General features: G+C 35.4%; 3 protein-coding genes across 3 annotated transcripts; 2 read left to right on the top strand and 1 right to left on the bottom strand.

Moving 5' to 3' along the window:
- Nucleotides 1–401: 401 nt before the first annotated feature.
- LOC126968200 (chorion class B protein M2410-like) lies at nucleotides 402–1,713 on the top strand. The gene is made up of 2 exons (XM_050813057.1): nucleotides 402–452; nucleotides 1,150–1,713. The coding sequence occupies exons 1-2, from the start codon at nucleotides 402–404 to the stop codon at nucleotides 1,711–1,713; spliced, it is 615 nt and encodes a 204-aa protein (XP_050669014.1).
- Nucleotides 1,714–10,512: 8,799 nt separating this feature from the next.
- LOC126968201 (chorion class CA protein ERA.1-like) lies at nucleotides 10,513–11,592 on the bottom strand. The gene is made up of 3 exons (XM_050813058.1): nucleotides 11,542–11,592; nucleotides 10,910–10,935; nucleotides 10,513–10,810 (listed from the first exon to the last, which is right to left on the bottom strand). Exons 1-3 carry the CDS (start codon nucleotides 11,590–11,592, stop codon nucleotides 10,513–10,515), a joined length of 375 nt encoding a protein of 124 aa, XP_050669015.1.
- Nucleotides 11,593–11,787: 195 nt separating this feature from the next.
- LOC126968202 (chorion class B protein M2410-like) lies at nucleotides 11,788–14,799 on the top strand. Its single transcript, XM_050813059.1, has 3 exons — nucleotides 11,788–11,835; nucleotides 12,849–13,236; nucleotides 14,765–14,799. The coding sequence occupies exons 1-3, from the start codon at nucleotides 11,788–11,790 to the stop codon at nucleotides 14,797–14,799; spliced, it is 471 nt and encodes a 156-aa protein (XP_050669016.1).
- Nucleotides 14,800–23,197: the final 8,398 nt, after the last annotated feature.

Consider the following 23,197-nt stretch of genomic DNA (forward strand, 5'->3'; position numbering starts at 1 on the left):
ATAACGGTTATGACAGTTTCTAGCAAATTCACTTATGTGCCTACGTACACACATAGCATAATATTTTATTGCAAGTGTAAGTATAATACAGAAATAAGTTAGAAAACAAACTACTTTTCGTGATATTTGCACGTATTGCAACTGATATGTACTTATAGCAAAGAGTGTTATAATAAATCAATATAGAATCGGTGTCTGTTACGTTTGTAAAATTAATTTCGACAACTTTTGAACAATTAAATTACTCACGCATAACTCTTATCAAACACAATACAAACAGTAATTTACAAATAACGAAATATATTTCGAAACAAACGCAACTCGTCATCGAAACTCACACAATTTTCGTATAAATAGGTCGATTTATTTTATGTATGTCACATTCAAGTTAAATCATCAAAATGGCTTCAAAAATCATTCTTTCTATCTGCGTTGTGGCTCTTTCTGTACAGGTAACTTTAACATTATATTTATCTAGAAATTAGGATCAGATTCCAAGATAATTTAATAACAACATAATACTCTTATCTCTCCTATAAATCTCCTATAAATGGGCTATTATTATTATTAATTGGGGAATGTAGCACTTAAAATCAGTCGAGATCTATTTTACACCCTGCATGCAGGGCCGGATTTGGGGAAGGGCAAATGGGGCTAAACCGAATAATCATACAATCTGTACTGCCATCAGTATATTTTCAACATTGTAAGAAGCAAATGCAGTGCAATCCATTTTAAAAGCTTGGATTTCCCAAGATCTTTCTATAGTAAGAGAAATAAAGGGTTCTAATATTTGTGGTGATAATTCTCCTCTTAAATACATAAAATATTAATCAAAAAAGAAAGGACCTTAATGAAATTAGAGGACAAACAAGTGTACGACTTTGTAACAACAGATTTATCAAAAAAGCAATGTCTTCCTAAGTAGGCGTTCGCAATTTTTATACAGTTCTCATGTCGTAGTAAACTAGACACTTTGGACAAGGACGCTTATTACGTAGTTGGTCTTACAGATGTTAGAACGGTGTTTTAAATGATGATTAGTGAGGTGTAGTTCTATAGTGGGATTCCACGGTATGAATCAGTAACGGCTCTTTGAAACACCTCCAGGGTTAAATGCATAGCATTAACTTATATTGTTTTTTACAGGCCATATCATGCACCTGCGCTGGGCGCTGGGCAGGTTCTCCCTACGGCTATGAAGCTGGCGCTTTGGCTGCTGATAGATACGCTGCCGATCGTTATGCTGCTGATATTGTAGCGACAGAACGTTATGCCGCTGATCGTATTGCTACTGACGCTTATGCTTCCAACTGGTACAACGGCCTTGGATATGGTGCTGCATACGAATACCCCGCTGCTTACGAATACGGCGCTTTCGGCCAAATGTCTCCTGCTGCTTCCAGAGGTGGACCCCTCCCTGTAGCCAGTTCCTCCCCAATCTCACCAAACGGCGTGTCGCTTCTCTCAGAGAACGCCATCGAAGGTGTTCTTGGAGTAGCTGGTAGGCTACCCTTCTTGGGAACAGTTGCTCTGGAAGGTGCTCTACCAACTGCTGGTGCCGGTTCAGTGGCATATGGCAGCGGAAATGGAAACGTTGGTATCTTGGCCGAAGGTGCTCCTGAGTTCGGTTATGGCTATGGTGGATATAATGCTGCAGAGTTAGGTTATGGCTATGGAGCTATGGGACGTGGATATGGCTACGGCTGCTAAGTGAACAAATAATTAAAATTCTCGCTTTCTGATGATTTATTCAAGTTTTTTATTTCATACTATAATAGTTGCTTTCAAGAACATACATCACGAACAGATTGTCTGTTCAGTCTTTCCCTAGGATATGCCACCACACCTATTTCCAAAGTAGAAGTATAACAAACTGTATGTACAGTCATTCAAATTCAAATTCAAATATTTTTATTCAAAATAGGATGTGACGTCACTTATTGAAAGTCAAAACACTACCACCCTTTCCAAAATGAATGCCTTAGACCTGAGAAGAATGGGCGCAACAAACTCAGCGGGCCTTTTTTTTTCATCGAAAAAATATGTTTACAAAGTAATATTTTACAATTAAACTTATTATTTAATAGCCTGAGGGCGATCATTCTATTCCCAATCTGTGGTATCATTAAGAAAGTCATTTATGTTATTGTAAACTTTACCACACAAACGTTTTTTAACAATTCTTTTGAATAACGTTATACTTTTGTTTTGAACATTTTCTGGGATCCTGTTGTAAAAGCATATACATCGCCCCCAAAAGACTTACTAACTCGACTTAGCCGAGTAGTAGGCATCATAAGTTTATGTCTGTTCCTGGTGTTAACATTATGGTTATGACAGTTTCTGGCAAATTCACTTATCTGCTTATGAACATACACTACATTATCAAGAATATATTGAGAAGCAAATGTCAAGATGTTAATCTCTTTGAATTTTGCTCTCAATGATTCTTTATCTATACCATTGATCGGGAATATAAATGTCACTACACCTATTTCCAAAGTAGCAGTTTATCTAACTATAATTGCAGTCTTTGTATGGGATAGAACTGCCACTACATAAGACGTAATGAAAGTGTTGGAAAAATATAATCCAGGCATACATTACGCTGTACATTGGGGATGTATGAAACCTTTGATGCTTGTAGAAGAAGTCAAGCAAGTATGTTAGGGCCGTGATAAGTGGAAGTCTGTTAAGTGTCTGTGAGACAAGCGTGCTTGTATTATTGTATGCTTAAAATAAATGTAAATCTTTATATTCTAAATAGGATTTGAAATCATTTATTGAACGATTATTGTTTTTAAATAACTTATTGAACTTGTTAATAAACCACCTATTCCAAGAGGTGTGCCTGCGTCTACATACACGATATATAGAATTTACATTAAAAGCACAAAGAAGGTATTAATATCTGCTGCATTGCCCCATGATAATATACCAATGGACATAATGCCATTAAAAGTAAACTAGGCAAGCTATATAATATGTGTCAGTTAATTGTCAAATCTTTTCAAATGTGGTTGCCCCATCTAAGAGCGAAAAATGTAGGAGATTATACTTTTTATCGTGTTTGTCTGAATAGGGCGGTATAAAAATGGAAGAGTCATATTTTACTATGTCGTAAGTTGATTGAAAAAAAGTAGGTTCATAGAGACTTTAGCATTTTGATCATCCAGGGAGAAAAAAGGAATACGTTTGTATGGAATAACGCTACTTGCGTCCCCTCTTATGCGCACGTTGGCACGGCGAATTGTAATGATATTTTTTTTTTGCTATTTAACAACACCTTATTCTAAGCCAATACACAGTATCCGCTATCGGTGGTCTTAACCACTGCTTACATCGTCATATGTACCTTGTTGTTTTTTAAATTTGATATTGTTATCGTCAGATAATGCCGCGTTATGATTTTTTTCCTACAAAGATTATGGATTAACGGAATTAAGGAATAAGAATAAAGGGTTTATAATGTTCAGTGATTAAATTTATTAATATTTACGTTTCGTATTTTTGTAAGTACATATAACAACTCCAAGATTTTATAAAGGTGATACATATTTCTTACAGACAATCACATAAAGTTAAGTAACGCGGAAATTTTTACTCTGTTGGTATCTCAGGACATAGCTGATTAAAATTAGGGGTTAAAGTATGAAGTCGATTTATACTGAAAAATTTAAATTCGGTTTTTTTTTTAAATTAACATATTTATTTAAACAAAATATTTACCATTATTGTCTATATAATGCTGCCATCTAATAGGACGTTCATTAATGACCTTGCGATAGAACTGTGGTGATCTAGATTCGACAAACTGTGTGAAATAATTTTGTACTGACTGAGAAGAATACTTGTTATCAGGTAGAAGATTGCCCAAATCTCAAAAATATATTCAGTTGGAGCAAGGTCTAGCGACGAATGGTTCCTAAATTCTAGTTCCTGTAGAGTTAAAAAAAACCCCACTTCAAAAACTGGAAAATATCCTTTGATATTAATAAAATATTAATAAAAGCCCTAAACAAAATAAAAATTAATATTATAATCAGCTTACTTACTGTTATTATTAAGGTTGTCTGGCCAAGCGTGTTTGTCCGTTTGGTTGTTTTGTTCTAGACGTGGTTATCCCGCCCAAAGTCACGCGTGGCGAGTGTAGGTACTTACTATTTGGATTGGCACCGACTTCAAAGCTATCAATATGTAGCACATACAAATCATAGTATTTTATTAATATTAAAGGTAAAGGTGTGTTAAATAAAATTTTTAGTTAATTGATACTTTTCAGTTTTTGAAGTCGGTTTTTTTAAACGTAGTTTATTTTTTATTTTTTACTTTTTAGTGTCAGTTAATAATTATAATATATAATCAACCTGAATGAAAACTCCTAAAAAGCCGTACACAAAAAACAATTATATCATCGAGGTAAAGAAAAATTTTCATAAAATGAAAACTACTGTAAAAAATTTTTATGGGACCAAATCGCATCTATTCTGCATCGAACTAAAATTACGTAAATCGGATGATAAATGTCACAGTTATCAGTGTACATACATAAAAAATCCGATCGAATTGATAACCTCCTCCTTTTTGAAGTCGGATAAAAACGGTTTCTCGTGCTGTATGAGGTCTTGCGTTATCATGGAGCAATAATGGTGATGATTGATTAATGAGTCGGGGCTGTTTCACTGCTAGTTTTGCTATCATTGTTCGGAGTTTGGCACCGTTATTGCTTGACCAGATCGGAGAAAGCTAGTGAATAACACCATGCTGAAACCACCAAACAGTTACCTTTTTATTTTTAAGCTTTGCTTTAGGACACTGTGGCGGCATTTGACCTGGGGTCAGCCATTACATTTTTCGCTTATGGTTATCGTACAGAATCCATTTTTCATCGCATGTTACAATTCGATTCAATATTCCTTCATTTCTGTATCGATTCAACAAGGTAACACAAGTCTGAACATGCATTTCTTTCTGCAAATTAGTCAAATCATGAGGCACTCATTTTTCATATTTTTTTATTTCATTGATTTGACGCAAATGAGTCAATATTGTTGGTAAGGTAACGTTAAGCCATGCCGCTAATTCCTAGGTAGTTTGGTCCGGATCGGCTTCCACCATCTCTTTCAATTCATTGTTATTCACCTGTGTGGGCGGTCTTCCACGCGGTTTGTTCTACAATTCAAAGTTTTCATCACGAAAGCGTTTAAATCAAAATCGAAGTATGGAAGTATCCATCTTTCTTGTCTAAGCTGAAAAAAAAAACAGCTGAAAGTCGATAATCGAATTTTAAATTATTATAAAAGAAGAACTACTTAGGTACCATGTGAAAAGAGTTTTACTCAAAAATCTCAAACCATGAAGGTTCTATGTCAATTCGAAGAACCTATTACAATAAAATGCAATTTCATACTTTAACCCCTATAATTAGAATATAATATGAGTAATTTGAGGGTGATTTGCAATAAAATCCAATCAATGATATAATTTCATATTGCAAATATGTAACTCAAGATAATAATAATTACGCCAAATCATGTAAATGTTAAGTAAATTATTAAATATTGCAAGCAACTTATTTCACAACACCTACGTGATGTTTATAACTAATGAAAGTAATTGTGCATTTAAAATTACATTCTCAGCTTATCTAAGTAAAGCAAACAAATTCATTTTTTATTTGTGTAACTAGAGCAAATGAGAATAGCGTTATATTTTTCAGATTTATAAACAGTAATCGGTATCTGAAATTCACAATATATATTTATTTATTTTATGGAAAGGGAGGACAAACGTAGCGTATGGGTTACCTAGTGTTAAGTGATCACTGTCGCTCTTTTGCAACACCAGAGGAATCACAGGATGTTGCCGGCCCTTAAGGAAGGTCTACGCATTTTTTTTGAAAGTAAATTATGTCCTATCGTCCCGGAAACACCGCAAAAGGAAGCTCATTCCATAGCTTGGTTTTACGTTGTGTAAGTTCCTTGAAAACCGCACTGTGGAGGAACGTCACACATCCAGATGGTGGGGATGATATCCAAATTTGTGGCGTGTCGTGGCGAAGTTGGAATTCGGCGGCATAAATCAGGTGAAACAGCTCTTCGGAACACTCCCCGTGATAAATGCGATGAAGACACACAAAGTAGCGACGTCTCAGAGTACTGGGTCTCGGAGAATTCGAGATGCTCAGCGTTGCACGCGTATCACAGACCGCTCATTATATGAAATGTCATGGACCAAAATATTTGTATTGCAAAAAATATAGGTATTTCTAAGTAAAAAAGTATAGTTTCCTGAGAAGTATTCAGCATAAATTATATACACGCTGCATCTTATGGTATACGTGGAAGGCTCCAGTGGGAGGCTCCTTTGCACAGGATGACGGCTAGATTGACGGATGACGGTACCACAACGGTGCCTATTTCTGCTGTGAAGCAGTAATGTGTCAGCATTAGTATTGTGTTTCGGTCTGAAGGGCGCAGTAGCTAGTGATATTAGTGGGCAAATGAGAGTTAACATCTTGTGTCTCAAGGTGACAAGCGCAATAATTGAAGTGCTGCTCAGAATTTCTGGGTATTTCAAGAATCCTGAGCTGCACTTCATTGTAATGGGCAGGGCGAATCAATTACCATCAGCTGAACGTCCTGCTTGTCTCGTCACTTATAGTTATAAAAAAGTATTATTCCGATAGGTTCAGTAGTTTTTGGCTATCAAAGGAAAAATACGGCTCTCCATTTATTAGTAAGTACAGACCTCTCTTAATCAACGTTAAAATATACCACCCAATATACAGCTGGTCTCATATTAGCTGTTATAGTTAAGGTGAAAGATAAATTAAACGTTAACAGTAACACTGACTTTAACATAGACTACAGAATGTATTGCACTAACGTATGCCTTTGCGTAATCTAAGTTAAAAAGTGACATATTATCATCGTACAAAATCCAACTGCTCGATTCTAGAGGTGTTTTTTTTTTGATAAAACTAATATTAGTCTTATCAATAAAATGTTATATATACTTTTAGCACAGATCAGGGTATCCAAAATAATATTTAATTATGGTATTAAGGATTGAAAGTCAAGCACAAGATTAGAGCAGATATTTTGGCAGGTTACAACACAGTGGATAGTGTTTTTACTACCTCGTACCTGGTTTAATAATTTCCCATTTAATTTTAAAGGTGTACAATGTCATGCCATATGTTAAGCAGTAACTATAAAAAAGTAGAAGGACAAACTCACTTACCATTGCATGCATGCATGTGTAAATTAGTGATAATGTCTGTCATAGTCAAACAACCTGTCTGTCATAATCCAAGGTTTGGATTCCTCGCTTTAACCTTATAGAAGGGAGAGATTGTGAAAGATTATCATTATCATCATCAACTGGAAGACGTCCACTGCTGGATTTGGACCAGATCGTCGGTCCATCTTGTGAGGGGCCTACTAACACTGCGTCTTCCAGTACGTGAAGGATGCAGGCAAACAAAAAATGCATTTCCGGCGTTACCATGAAGGTTTGCCCGCAACCTGATTAGATTACGCAGGTGTAGGTATGACAGACAGCCCTTTATGCAGAGGATGCACGGAGGCAAAAGAAACGCCAGAAGTCATGCAGGAGTGTAGCCGAACAACGGGCACAAATCCTCAGATCTCCAGCATCACTTTCTGATGCCTGTAAAAAAACTACTAATACTGCTAGACTTCTGGGATGGTTTGGACTGGTTGGAGTAAGAAGACGATTGCAGATACAGAACGACCCAATAAAGAAGCCAAGTGTGTAAACAGCCCAGTCAAACTATGCAACTATTCGTCGCTTTACTCAAGACTTTACAACAACTGATACTCCGTCGCTGCGGGATTCTGTTTGCCAGAGTCCTGTTATAATTCTCATAATTTATTCATTAGCATCAGATCTTTCATATATGCCCTCGCGGAAAATTGATTGAATCAAGTGTTATTTTGCGGAAATCTATGAATATTTTAATGTTATGAATAAATCTTTAGATCTGAATCCGCTAAGAAGTTTTCGTAGTCCACACTTAAATAACAAATAAATCAGCCCCCGCTGACCGTGTTAGCTGGTAACTTAAAGCCCTGCTGAATCCAATTCGACAAGTGTTTCGCCTCTACAAGAGATATCCTCCTGTTGACTCAGTGAACGAGAGTGAATTGTTTAAGGCTGACACCGCCCCATGCTCCCATGTAGATGCGAATGTTTTGTTAAACGGAGAGGTGATAACAGCGGTGTAATCTGCTATATTTCTTGGTACTACTTTGGATTCCAAATTGCAATTGGGCTCCCCTATTGAAGGATTTGCGAATAGACTTAGTTCTACAGCATACACGGTTAAAAGATAAGACAACTAACCAACGTAGATACGGCGCGACTAGATTACTTTAGTTATTTTTACAGTATTATCTCCTATGGGGCATTGGGGCTATTGTGGGGCATTGCAGCTGATATAACTACTATATGCAGAGGACTGCAGCACATATATGGTATAAATATTCGCCCTATTTATAACATAGGTTCAGGGGGTCATCAAGAGAATAATTTACGGAAATAAACATTTTGACTTTTTCTATTAATATTCTTGATAATGTTGTTTATGTTCATAAGTACATTGACGAATTTTCTAGAAACTGCGATATTATAATGCAATAATGTTAACACGAGGAATAACATAGGCTTCTTATGCTTACTACTCGGTTAAGTCGAGTTAGAAAGTGTTCTATTGGGCTATGTATAGTATGCTTTTACAACATGATCACAAAAAATGTACAAATGAAATGTGTTGAAAATGAAAAATTCAAAAGAATTGTTCAAAATAATTGGCGCTTTACCGCCTTTAGGCTACTTTCACGTAATAATTTTCTAAATGATACCCCAGACTAGGAATGGAGCGAACGCTCTCAGGCTATTTAATTATAGTGTGCAATAGTACAGTATGGATCTTGCATATATGAAATAAATGTAGGTAACAAACAACAAGGTAACGTTGTCAAAAAGTACACTTTTCATTTTGAGCAAATTTGAACGTACTGTAGAATTTTGTCACTGAGTCAGTGATTCGATGAACTTGAATATTTGATCAAATCGCGGCATTGTCAGTTATTCAATCACCAATAGCTTATAATTAGGATGATTTGAGCGAATGAATCAGAAAGCTATTGAAACAATGTATAAGATCATGGAAAATAAAACATCTTATAAACAAAATAAGGTTCAGAACTTGGTCAGGGCGTAAAAATCTAGTGCCCCACACTTGCCGATTTCGGAGGGTTAAGTTTATTTACAACCAACTTCAAAAGAGGTTCTCAATTCGTCGGTACGTTTTCTTTATAAATTGTGAAGTAGTAGCAGTAGATAATAACTGTGAATAAGGAAGAACTAAGCAATAACAATTCATTACTTGTTTCACATGTTACTTAATTTGAAAGGAATCTATCAAAAATCGTACCAACTAACTCTTTCTCTGCTCAAGAAATCACTAAGAAGACAGTGGTTTCGTAAGTATCAAACTTACAAAAATAAACTCTGTTTTACAAAAATTATAATCCAATCAATAATTTATTAATTGTAATATTTATTAAATATTAAAACATTCGAATAGGACAAAAATACTAGATTTTAATGCCTTGATAAGGTTGTTGCTACGTAAGTGTAAAAAAGTATCGATAAACTAGAATTGTGGGGTATTTACAGCTTTATTATTTTCCCCATTTTGAGTGATTGTTAATTCAGTTTAGCATGAGCTTCCGGGTTATGTGTGTGCGATTGTTTCAAGTGATTGGCTCTATTTATTAATTTAACTTTCTAAAAGTTCAAGTGAAATGTTTAAATCAATTTTCATTTCTTCGCTAATTGTTATGAGCTTGTTTACGAGAAGAGAAGTAATAGCCGATTTGGTGCTTGTGTGCTACGTTGTCTAAATAGACTGTTTTCTTTTTTCTAATTATAACAAAACTTCAGTTCTATAATTTAGGGATTTCAATTAAATATACCATACTTGTGTGGACCAGTTTGACATGTATTTTCAATTATTTCATATATATGTAATCTATACTGTATATTGTAACAAAATTATGAAGAACAAAATGAAAAGCCCGCTGAGTTTCTTGCGCTCGTTCTTCTCATCTCTGTGGCATACCATTTCAAATGGGTGGTAGGATTTTAAATCCTACTTTATATAAAATATGTGAATTCAAATTTGAATATAAATATTACTCCACACGCAACAGTCACTACCTTAAGTGTAGGGACCAATAGTTTAATCGTGATTAATTCTGTGGCTGGCAAATTTTACAGCGTAACTAGGTACACAAATTTTGTTCCTCTCGTCCCTTAACTGTTCACAAAGTTAATACTTTAGAAGGAAGCTACTCTATCTGAAGAACATAAATTCTTGAGATTTTCTAATTGTCTGAAGACTAATTGCTTAATAACAAGTACAAAAAAAAATAAAATTCACTGTCACATCGTTTATTAAAGTTTATCATAAAAAACTCAGTAGATATATTGAGATGAACCGCATCCACTGGAACCAGCGATGGACACGATACCACCAGCCGGCAGGTCACCAGCGAATCTCACAGCACCGAGGATTGGCACTTGTCCGTTAATCATGGTGGTACCAGCGACTGGCATCTCACCAAGTACTGTCACCTCGCCGATACCTTCACCACCGTATGCTCCATTGTAAGCGCCGGGGAAAGCAGCTGGGCCGTAACCTGGGGCAAGGGCGGATAGACCTGGGGCAAGTCCAGAGAGACCGGGGGCAAGTCCAGCCAAACCTGGGGCATACCCAGACAGTCCCGGAGCAAGTCCGAAAGGTGATCCACAAGGAGCTTGGCTTGCATAGCCAGCAGCCAATCCTTGGGCTAGCGCAGCCTGCTCCAGTGATGCACCAGTGCAGTAAGAGAAAACATTCTGAAAAACAAAATTTAGAAATATAATCTAACTATCTATAACTAATATAAATCTCAAATGAGGTACACCAGTTTTATTTAAGAATAGGCACTTAAGGTACTTATCCCTAAGCGCTCACTTTTCAAATTTATTACGTTTCATTATAAATCTCTGATTATGATACCTTAAAATGATTATATTTTAACATTTTTGGATTTTCATGATTTATTTCTTTGAATGGTATATAGCTTATAATATCTATGATTTTAAAAATGTCACCGATTATTATATTGTAATTATAATTCAAAAGACACAACAAAATTTCTTGTAAGTAATCTTATCCATATCCTTAAAATACTCATTAGAAATGACAATTTAAAGTTTTATTATTTGTTAAGAGTGAACATATTATTGTGAATTATTAAATTTCACTCATATGCCTTCAGTATCTTACAATATTTTGCAAAACGTGATCAAACGCTTATGTTAAGACGACGTGACAATTCAAGGATATATTTAACTACTTTGTACATCACATATCTAGATCTAAATGTGCCGTATCACTAATCTTTTGCTGAATTTCTATATCTTTTTGTTATAATAAATATACTATGAAAGATAATTTACCTGCACCAAGCAAGCTTGGATACACAAGAAAGCGAATGCGAAGGAATACATGTTTGGAAAACTGAATGATTTGTAAAATTCCTACCAACCGTTATATAGAGCAAGGGTTATCAATATTTCGCAAGGATGCGAATGTACTGCAGCGTCATGCCTCTATATTACATAATTTAGTTTATTGTGTCAATGCCATATATAAATAGGTATATTTGATTTGTAACATCATTCGATTTCCGAGAATTCATCAATATGTCAGCAAAAATCGTTCTTTTGTGCTGTCAAGCCTTTTTCATTCAGGTAATATTTTATACTTTGCAAAATAAATTGTTTAAGAAGTCGATTAGTGGGTCACAGATCTAGGGGAAGAATTAGTTATTGTAGCTAATATTATATTTGAAAATAATTTGTTTTGTTTGTGTTAGTTATTTTTGTATAATATCTCATAAAATTAAACCTGACACAAAAACTTTATTTTTTTCAAACTAACGTAGCATATTATGTTCATTTTAAATCTCTATCATCTACTTATTCTTTTCTTTTCTGTGCAATTCTAAGGCTGGCAACTTATCTCTTGATCTCTTGACACCTGGTGTCCATGGGCAGTTGTCTCAGCACTTCCCATCACCCCACACTCTTGCCCGTTTGTACCCTCTTTTCTAAAAAAAATCATTCTCTTAATTTGTTAATACCTATTTCCAAAATTGCTTACAATAACAGGGAGAAAGAAAATTGGAAGTTCTCAATAAACCAAGTTACTGATTTTAATTCTATAATTTAATTTGATTATTTTATTTATTCAAAACAATATAATGATTATTCCTATATTTACAATTCTTAATATTATGATTACATGAGGTTCAGTATCATTACCGGGAAGTTTACCAAGAATACTGGCAGCATTTCTGCGTTGGGTAGCTAGGCTAGGTTAGGATAGCTATTCATTCAATGTATTTTTTTGCCTTTCTATTGTTATTCAATGTTTTTGCATTAACACATACAAAGATTTTTAGTCCATATGGTCTAAAATAGATCCAATTTTTCGGAACTCTTTTGAAAAGTTGGTGAAGTTAATCATAATATCATCAAAAAACACTATAAAATTTATGAAATAGTGTAATTGTCTTTAATTATTTGAATCGGCTTAACTCATGGTTCCTCGGTGTTGCTACCGACTAGTTTCAGGCCATTCAGAGGTCCTTCATCAGGATGAGTGTAGTGGGTTCGCGATAACGTCTCGTCTCATTCTTTTTATAAATAAATATAATAATGTCTCACGAACGATTAACTAATTTACTGTAATTGTATTTCAGGCTATCTCCGGACAATGTCTGCCCTACAATGCCTGGATCTCACCATGCGCAGCCGAAAGATGGGCAGAACAATCTGCGGTAGCTAATTTGGAAAATATTGCTCTTGCTGAATCTAGATACGGCTATGGCTACCCATCTGGTCTCGGTGCTGCATCCGTGGCCGCTTCTAATGGCGGTGGTCTTACCGTGTTTAGCTCTTCACCAATTGCTCCAAACGGCGTTTCGTTGTTCTCCGAAAACGCAATTGAGGGTGCCTTAGCTGTCGCTGGCGAGCTACCGTTCTTAGGAACAGTTGCTTTGGAAGGTGCCTTACCAACCGCTGGAGCTGGTTCAGTTGCTTATGGTAGCGGAAACGGAAATGTCGGAATCATGAACGAATATGGTGCTGGTTATGGATTTGGAAGCCCTGTCGATGCTCCATTAGCTGGACCGTTTGGTGCATCATTGGCTGCTCCATTAGGTGGCTCAATCGCTGGCTCAATCGGTAGTCCATTCGCCAGTCAACTTGGCGCATATGAAAGTCTTGCCCTTGGCTATCCCCGTTCCGGTTGCGGATGTGGCAGATATTAGAAACAAAATGTTTTTTGGATAAATGCGACACGACCAATGTGATACTTCATGCGAATAAATTATGAATGACACGCTTTTTTTGTTCTTGTACAATCATTTTTAATCCATTTTTTTAATGAGACTGATAGTGCTCTGTCCTCAATTTTGCTTGGTCGCAACCAACAATGAGGACGAGGATTTAGCACGCGCAGCAAGTAAACGCTTTTATTTTACTCTTACGGGAAGAAACAACTATAGTATTATTGATTTGAGTACCCAAAAAATATAGTAGACAGGGAATGAATAAATATAAATATATTTTTAAAACATTTATGAAATTAATAGTTTTTACTGCTTTATTGGTAGGTTTTTATTTTAACCCTTCGTAACTATCGTGAGAATCTAATTTTAATTTATAAAATACTGTAGCTGTACTGCGCTCATCTTTCCACTGCGCATCAGAGAAAATATGCGCTCTGTATGCTGATAAAAGTAGTTCCTCCTACTATTTATATTTAAAAAATAAAAGTACATAGACATACTAAATAGTAGGATAATCTAATATATAAATTTCTCATGTCGCGGTGTTTGTCGTTAAACTCGTTCGAAACGGCTTGACCGATTCTCATGAAATTTTGAGTGCATATTGGGTAGGTCTGAGAATCAGACAACGTCTATTTTTCATCCCCCTAAATGTTAAGGGTGGTCCACGCCAAAGTTTATATAGCAGCGTTGGCAACTCTGTTTGAGATCCCCAGCCAGTTCTAATCCTATCAAGGCAAATCTAATCCGAACGTGACAGCCATTCTTCAAAAGTCTGATTCAGATAACATTTTTCATTTCATTTTAGTTAGTAACTATCAATTAATAATTATTTTTATTCCTTCCATTCCTCATTTAGGTTTCAAACAGGCATCAATGTATTAAATTACTCTGGGTGTCTCAACACGAAACCCTGTACAGAGCTGAGTTATTTTATTCAGCTTTGTTATGAAATTTTAATTAATTGTTCAGGATCTAATACAAAATATATAAATGATTTAGGGTAACAGATATAAAGTATAATTTTCAGGTTACAGGTTTCAGAAACTTTATTTATCTCAAAATAAATTATAAATTCACTTTCTGAGATAATACTAGGAACAAAACAATAAACTTAATAATATACGCAACATAAATTAATAATGGAACATAAATTAAAAATAATAACAAGAGTACATCTACTGCCTCAGTCAATGCAGCCCAACGTGGGCCCCACGCCCCACGCCTCACAGGGGAGCAATTTGATAGTTAAGAGGGGCAATTTAAAAATGAATTCGACACGACTTTAACCGTCAACATTTTGCATATCCTTGGTTTATTCTCAGATATAACTTTATCAAGTTTACTTGTAACGCCGTAACACTATAAATTGTTTATAGTTAACGAGTAACAACAATATGGCGACGGGAAATCAAGTTGTAAAACTCAGTGGTAACGAGATCTCGATTAATAATATTTAAAATTCTACTATTACAGTGATTTGTTACTAAATACAGTCTTTTACTATATGGCTCAATCACAGTGAGTACTGTAATCAAACTAAGTTAGTTAGTTTTTATGTTAGTCGCGAATGGTGGGCCTGATAAGAAAGCCCATGGTCGCTCAGAGGGCTATGCTCGGAGTTTCCCTGCGAAATAGAATCAGAAATGAGAAGATTCGTAGGAGAACCAAAGTCACCGACATAGACCAGTGATTATGAAACTGAAAACGTGGCAATAACTCGACGGACAAATGGCCGTTGGGGCAGTAAAGTCTTTGAATGACGACCACGTACCTGAAGACGCAGTGTTAGTAGTGGCTGATGATCTGGTCAAGATCGCCGGAATAGGTTGGATGAGGGCTGCGTAGGACCAATCGTCGTGGAGATCTTTGGGGGATATATTTGTCCAACAGTGGACGTTTTCGGGCTGATACGTGGTAACACTGAAAATATTGAACTTGAACTATATTGCAATCATTTGTCATTTGTTTTTGTGAATTGGCGGTGATTGCGGCATTGGTATGAGTCAAGTTCAAAAAATATTACACGAACATTTAGGCGTCAGGCAGCTTTGTACCAGATGGATTCCCCATACTTTAACCGACAGTTCAACGGCGGTGACTCAAATGCTGTATTTGACATCGTCACAGGTGATGAAAGCTGGATATATTGCAACAAACCCGAAACCAAAAGACAATAAGCTCATTGGGTGTTTTTCCTTTCGAGGATCGGCCAACCTTACTTGGCTTTAACTTAGTAAAGAAAGGAAAGAGTCAAAAAAAAAGATGATTGCCTCATTCTTTGGTCGGAAAGTTCATTTCGCGACAGTTGTGCTAGAAGATGGAAGGACAGTTACAGCAAACTGGTATGTCAATCGCGGTTTGCCTGTTGTCTTGTAGAATATTCGACAGCAACACCCTCGAAGCAGGATCCTCCTTCACCACGACAATGCTTCAGCTCACTCCGCAAAACGGACTGTTGAATATTTTACTATGGCAGGTGTCGAGATAATGAGTCATCCGCCATACTTTTATTAATTTATTCCTTTTTATTTATTCCCAAGAACTAAAGATAAAATTCGAGGTATTCACTTTACGAGCCCTGAAGATGCGGTGAAAGCGTACGTAAATGCCATAGAAGAGACGAGAAGGAAGGAAGGAGAGAAGGAAGAATGGGCCCACTGCTTTTCTCAGTGGTTCCATCGAATGCGACGATGTATAGAAAGGAACGGAGATTACTTCGAAAAACAATGAAAGTATTGGCAACTTTCTACATTAAGCCGTTTATCATTTTCTAAACATTCAGTGTTACCTAGGGATGATGATGATGAGTAATAAGTACCCTAAAATTATTTAATTTTTATTAAAGAAAGTCTTTATGTTATGTACTTTGTAATTGATTTGTACATTACAAACCTTTTTCGTTTTTATTTGTATTAACTTAACATGCACACGTTTCTTGTTGCAATACAAGTAAACGGTATGCTTCGATACGTGACCTGCAAAATATTACAAAAGTCTGCTTGCAAATAAATATATACAAAAAAGTATGTTAATAGATTATGGTTGTTGTGGCAAAGGGTACTATAACATAAATGATTTTCTTAATGCTACCACAGACTGGGAACAGAGCGAACACCCTCAGGCTATTAAATAACAAATTGTATTGTTAGTAATAAAAAAAAACTATAAATAAAAATATTATTAAAAATAATATTATCTGAACGAATCAAAATATATTTATTAAAAAACATAAAGCTATTTTAAATAATATAAGTATAAAAAAATTTATCATAATTAATTATAACTTTGAATAATCATTTCCATGAGTTCGAATTATTGAAACTAAAATTATACTACATATATTGTAAGAAAAATTAAAAAAAATAACCGGTGAGTTTCTTGCGACCGTTCTTCTTAGGTCTAAGGCATACATCGAATGGGTGGTAGTTTTTGACGTTTATAAGTGATTTTTAAATCCTATTTTGAATGAAAATATTTGAATTTGATAAATCCTAACAATCTTATTAATACGAATAAGTGTTTGACAATTCGATTCGTGAAATTATTGATCACAATATGTTGTCAGGTGCATAAAAATGAACAAAAGATTTCACGTGAACAAGTTACAGGTAACGCATGTAATTGCGTATTTTAAATTGGAAATAGGTGTTAGTTTTGATAGTGATCACTCATTCTCATTGCCGGAAGAAACTCCTCCTCCTTATATCGAGTCCTCTTTTGAGAAGGTCGCGAAATGGGGTAAAATGACGACCCATATAGCCGAATGGTTAGTGACCCTGACTGCTAAGCTAGAGGTCCCGGGTTCAAATCCGGGTAGGTACAATCATTTATAATTATGATGAATATGGATGTTTGTTTCCCAGTCATGGATGTTTATATGTATTTATGTATGTTTAAGTAAGTATATTGTATTAAATATATCGTTGTCTTGTACCCATAGTACAGGCTAGGCCTAGTTTGGGGCAAGATAATTTGTGTAAAAGTGTGTTAAATTTAACCTCCAGAAGATTAAAGTTTGTCTATAAAAAACCCAATGTGTCGTATCACTGCTCTTCAGCAACACCTCCCTTTAAACCTCGCACGATACGCCACAAAAATATTAATATCATCCCCACCATCTGGATATGTGGCGTGACAGTACCCTTTTCAAGGAACTTTCTTTCACGTACAACAAAGCTGTGAAATGGGCTTCCTTGTGCGGTAATGCGGGATGACACGACAAGGGTACCTTCCTAAAAAGCGGGTTTACCTACCTTAAAGGCTGGCAACGCTCCTGTGATACTCTGGTGTTGCAACAGTATGTGAGCGGCGGTGATCACTTAACACTAGGTGAGCAGTACACTCGATTGTCCTCCTATTCCATAAAAAGACTAGATGTTTTCTTTTAGAACGGTCCTCTAAATTGATACTCTTTGCAGATGAGGTATCGATAGAATTAACTCTAGATATATTAATTTTAAAATTGAAGCAAAATTCATGATGACAGAATAATCTGGCTATCATAAGTAGGGCTCGTTCACGATCATGACGCGAGGACCAGTCCCAACCTTGACCATATTTGAGGAAAGGAAACAACTACCTCACAAGAAATGTCCTTTAAGCGAGCATAACGAAGCTTACTAGAAAAACTTAACCAAATAACAAGAAAGAATGTGTAAAATATGAATAGCCTCTATATATCAATATATTAAAGTTGAGTATTGAAGTGATGACCTCATATGGGAGGATAAGTCGCTTCGTAACGTAACGCGTTACGGCTTTCCTGTCTGGTTTCTCTTTCTCTCAAGCATACGGCAGCGGTAGTCAGGCTCCTCCTCTCTCACTCTAACCAATTGTTACTTTTATAGGATTAAATAACGATAATATTAATGAACATACAAACAATTCTAAAGTACATATACAATAATTGTTTTTAAGAATGGAATCTATTTTTTTTATCAATAAAAGATTTTATTGATTAAAAAATATATTCCATATAAACTAACTCACCCGGCAAACGTTGTTTTGCCATATAATTTATTTTAAGTGTTCCACAATTTTTTCTCTGACGTATTTTACAAATACAATTACTATGAAAAACTCTTTTTGGGTTAATATAAAGCATATATTATATGACACTCACAAAAAATTGGCTTTCTATTGCTAAAAGAATTTTCATGATCGGTTCAGTAGATCCAGAGATAAAAGTCGACAATGCTCTTGTGATACAGATCACCAGGTAGCCCGTACGCTCTTTAGTCCTCCTTTTCTATAAAAAAAGATTACCCTTCAGAAAATTTTGATAATAATTTTTAAATGAGAATATTATTATTTTTTTGGTAAATTTTTCATTGATTTTATATTCGGGACGGAGGCAAATCCAACAAATTAAAAGTCACGAAAATCAGTACAGGCGTTCTCCAGATTTAGTTGTTCGAACAACTATATTGTGTAATGTAGGTTAATTTGTACTCTTATATGATTTCACCAATAGGCATTATAAACGCTATTGCTTGTAAGGATAGATAGGTACGGATGTATGTATATGATACTTGATAGTAATGCAAAAGTTATAGATAGCTACTGCAGTCTGATCGCCCGCATGCCCGTCCCACCGCCTGCCACAGGTTCGCACTACATATCGCGCACTCGGTTGTTAATCGTCATCGTCATAACTATTCAAATATTTGTTCAAATAATGTAGTATTGACCAAATTTATCTACAATAAATATCTGTTATGTAAGTGTTATTCTGATATATAAGCTATATCATTGCAAAGATTCAATAAAATGCATTAAGTAGATTTCACGTGAAAGAGCAACAAACATACAACCATACATCCAGACGTCCATACATTCTTACAAACTTTCGTTTTTATAATATTAGAAGATACTTCTTTGGAAAGCCATAAGGTAGGGCTGAGATTTTCACAGGGTCTATGATTAGGTTTAGTATGTATAAATGTACCTATTTATTATGTCTGACCTAAATGACTTGGCGTTCTCACTCTTTGCCTCAGTTGGATATAACGTCCGTCACACACAATTGATTTAATATGAATGACTCTATGCTGGGCTATGTTTTTGTAGTGTTTTACTTTCCCGCGGGAACTTCACCGTCACTTTTATTTTATAATACACATTGCTTTACCGGGAATTGAAGGTATCAACTTGATAAATTTTACAAAATTAGGTGCTAATATTGATGTGTACTAAGCTATGAATAATAATAAGCTATATGAAACTATATATTTTGAACTTTTCCACGGGAAATCGTTAATTTTCCTGAATGAAATGTATCCAAGATGTTGTCCGACAATTTAAGATCGGCAACATGCTAAATTTTATTAAATTATGTGCATAAGTTATTGTGCACTAAGCAATATTAGTTACTTTAGCTTTTTAACTATCCCACGGGGAGACTCTTTAATTTCCTGGGATGAAAAGTATTTAAAATATTGACCGGCAATATAAGGTATCAACATGCCAAATTTCATAAAATTATGTGCAAAAGTTGTAGTGTACTACGCTATATAAGTAAGTATAGGTATATGACAGGCAACATATGATAGTGCGGAAAGCGCTGCTAATATTGTTGTTTTTTATGTATCCATTTTGTCAATAAATATAGTTTTTTTTTGCATAAAACAATTTCGTTGGAATAAGAACCGAACAAACTGTAGTTGGAAAATGTTTCACAGAGTGGCTGTGTGGTGTCATGACTTCTTATAAAAAAGGAAAAAAAAACATTGGCAAAATTAGTTAAAAATCAAAATATTTATTTACTTAAAGAACAAGTAACAAAAATAACAAATTTTCTAGTAAGCTCCTCCACAACCAGGACCGCCAAACGGCGCCATTCCATACCCAGCTTGCATGCCATATCCAGCTAAGCCATTTAATCCTGCTCCATAAATGCCAGGATTACCTAGCGAACTGGCTACATTGTTAGCAATACCCTCGCCACCTTCACTCACCATACCAATATTGCCATTGCCAACGCCATAAGCTACTGCACCTTGACCAGCGGCGGGTAATGGTCCTTCCAAGCCGACAACGCCAAGGAAAGGCAATTGTCCCGAAATCGCTAACGGACCTTCAATAGCCATGTTATCTGACTGAACCTTAACGCCATTTGGTGAGATAGGAGAAGAACTTGAGACGCGTAGTCCACAGCCATTAGATGCCACTAAATCTGATAGAGATAGTCCATACGTCAAACCAGGGCCGATTATCCTCGCTTCTTCGTACGCTAGTGCAGGTGAGTAAGGTCCGTATGGCAATACGTTAGCATTTAGAGCCGCAGATTCTGCAGCGGCCAGACCACCCGCAGCCATGTTTCCAAGCATCGCGGCATTATAGGCACAGCCTATGCTCTGTCCGGCGATAACCTGCAAAATGTTTGTACATTGTAGTCGAGTCGAGTGAGTAAGTTGGGCGATGTATATGCTTTTACAACATGATCCCAGAAAATGTACAAAACAAAATATGTGTTACCATAATATACAAAAGAAACGTTAAAAATCGTGTGTGTAAATCGTTTTCTTAAATATACCACAGACTAGAACGAACACCTTCAGGCTAATTTTAAATTGTAATGTTCGATTCTACATATTTTATTGTAACTAAATTAAGAAAAAAAGCCAGCTGAGTTTTTCGCGCCCGTTCTTCTCGGGTCTGAGGTATACTATTTTAATTTGTATAATCTACTCTTGGATATGTTTCCGATGTACTTCAATTATTGTTTCATATTTTATATCATAAGTGCTAGTTTAATTAAAGAGATAAAAAATACCTGAATTACTATCGCCAAGAAAAAACCGTGAGTCTTTGAAAACATGATGTTAAATTGAATGAATCCTTTTGCGTTACGTTTTGTTTTTATACGAAATTTCTTACGTAAGCTTATAATTAGTGACACATATATATGTAAGTAATATAATATCATATACTCTTTATCACAGTTACGTGTTCTAATAATACATGTTTCATAATTATTTTGCAAGTTTTGTGGTAGTATTTTTACCTTAGAGTCTGGCGGACTAAAAAACGAGACTGCAAAGTACCTTAGGACATAATAATATATAAAGGAGAATGGGATATTTGGGCCTGATGTTAACAAGTTGAAATATACTTTAGAAAAAAGGGTATATTTATCTGATGTAAAATACAAAAAACTAGCTCATTTTATAATCTACAAATCGAAAAAATATTAAAATAAAGAAATTCGATTAAAATTTAATCGAATGAATATTTAATCGATTAAAATAACAGCGAGTGCTGAATTGAATCACTTGCTACGCTCGTGACTCTAGACTACTTCGCCAATTCGTGATTTAAAGGCACGAGACAAAAAAAAAAATTCACTCTCGTGTGAAACATACAACTTTTCACCTCGACAAGCGAGAAAAGTGTTATAGATATAGGTTAGAGAATAGTTATTTACTAGTATTAATTTTAAATATTCAGTCATGTAAATTTTATAAATCTAAATTTGGAAAAGTAGCATATAAATTTTTGTGACAGTGAGATAATACGCTAGGCTAAAATGAGTTTCGGAACGCACCGGATCGCTTTGTTTATTTTTGTAATGCGGAGTTATACGCGGATGTATGGTCACGTGGGGTGCGAAATTTAAATCACTTTGCCTCACGCTCGCAATCCAAAATTTTCAATTATGGATTAATTAAATTTAAGCTTTTAAATGGTGCTACTAATTAATGAAACATTGGTGTAAAACCAAATAACAACGACGTTTTCATTCAAATTACTCGGACAAGATGATCTTTTTGGCGCAGGTTAGATAGAGTCTAAGAGTAATACGAATTTCGTATGTGTTATAACTTATTAGAGTTTTTTTTTAGATCAAAGTGGTGCTACCTGCCCCGATCGCATAACCTTGGTGGCTTGGAGACGGGGCAGAGCGCTGGTATTGACACACTGACTCTTACTCATGTCTAAGTTACTTTAAGTAGTGCTGGGGCTACTGCTTCGATTGCTGAAGACAGTTAACGTCACAAGCATGTCGTTTTCAGTGCCCATTCTAATTTAAATTTTTGAAATCAAAGGAAGACGTTTTAATAAAGGGTATCATAATTGTCAGGAACATCGCTCATTTCCCGCCATTGGATTTAAACCACAATAATAGAATTGGGTGTTAAAGAAAACAGAATTACAGTGATACCCTTGCACAAGTTGGTATGAGGCCGTTGGTATTTTCAAGATATATTAAAGACTCGGTACTAGTCGTATATCGTAGTATCGATAGATATATCAACACATGCTCTGTCTAAAGATGCGATCTATAGAGCGTACTTAGACTATGCTCAGACTTTACCTAAGTAAAACTTACCGGAGTGTGATAAAACACAAACTTTACGTAACTTTAAGTGGGAGGCTCCTTTGCACAGGAAGCCGGCTAAATGTGTAAACATTACTGTGTTTCGGTCTGTAGAGCGCTGAGATTACTGGGTAAATGAGACTTAACATCGGATGTCTCAAGGTGATGAGCGCAGTTGTAGTAAAGTTTTCGCAATGAATACTTTTACACAAATTATCTTGCCCCAAAATAGGCATAGTCTGTACTAGGGGTACAAAAAAACGATATATTTAATACAATATACTTAATTAAAAATACATAAATCCATGACTCGGAAACAAACATTCATATTCATCATATAAATGTTTGCACCTACCGAACCCGGGACCTCTAGCTCAGTAGGCACGGTCAATAACCACTGGGGTCGTCATTTAAATCATATCATATATTGAAACAA

Source organism: Leptidea sinapis, chromosome 15 (assembly GCF_905404315.1).
Source record: "Leptidea sinapis chromosome 15, ilLepSina1.1, whole genome shotgun sequence".
Lineage (NCBI taxonomy): Eukaryota > Metazoa > Arthropoda > Insecta > Lepidoptera > Pieridae > Leptidea > Leptidea sinapis.

Excerpts from the sequence above, each read along its gene's own strand:
- LOC126968200 (XM_050813057.1), top strand. The coding sequence starts at position 402 with ATGGCTTCAAAAATCATTCTTTCTATCTGCGTTGTGGCTCTTTCTGTA. Across the intron at positions 453-1,149 it reads TTGTGGCTCTTTCTGTACAG|GCCATATCATGCACCTGCGC; the intron begins GTAACTTTAACA and ends TGTTTTTTACAG.
- LOC126968201 (XM_050813058.1), bottom strand. The coding sequence starts at position 11,592 with ATGTATTCCTTCGCATTCGCTTTCTTGTGTATCCAAGCTTGCTTGGTG. Across the intron at positions 10,936-11,541 it reads TCCAAGCTTGCTTGGTGCAG|AATGTTTTCTCTTACTGCAC; the intron begins GTAAATTATCTT and ends TTTGTTTTTCAG. Across the intron at positions 10,811-10,909 it reads TTCTCTTACTGCACTGGTGC|GTATGCCCCAGGTTTGGCTG; the intron begins ATCACTGGAGCA and ends GGGACTGTCTGG.
- LOC126968202 (XM_050813059.1), top strand. The coding sequence starts at position 11,788 with ATGTCAGCAAAAATCGTTCTTTTGTGCTGTCAAGCCTTTTTCATTCAG. Across the intron at positions 11,836-12,848 it reads GTCAAGCCTTTTTCATTCAG|GCTATCTCCGGACAATGTCT; the intron begins GTAATATTTTAT and ends ATTGTATTTCAG. Across the intron at positions 13,237-14,764 it reads CATGAACGAATATGGTGCTG|ATATAACTTTATCAAGTTTA; the intron begins GTTATGGATTTG and ends GTTTATTCTCAG.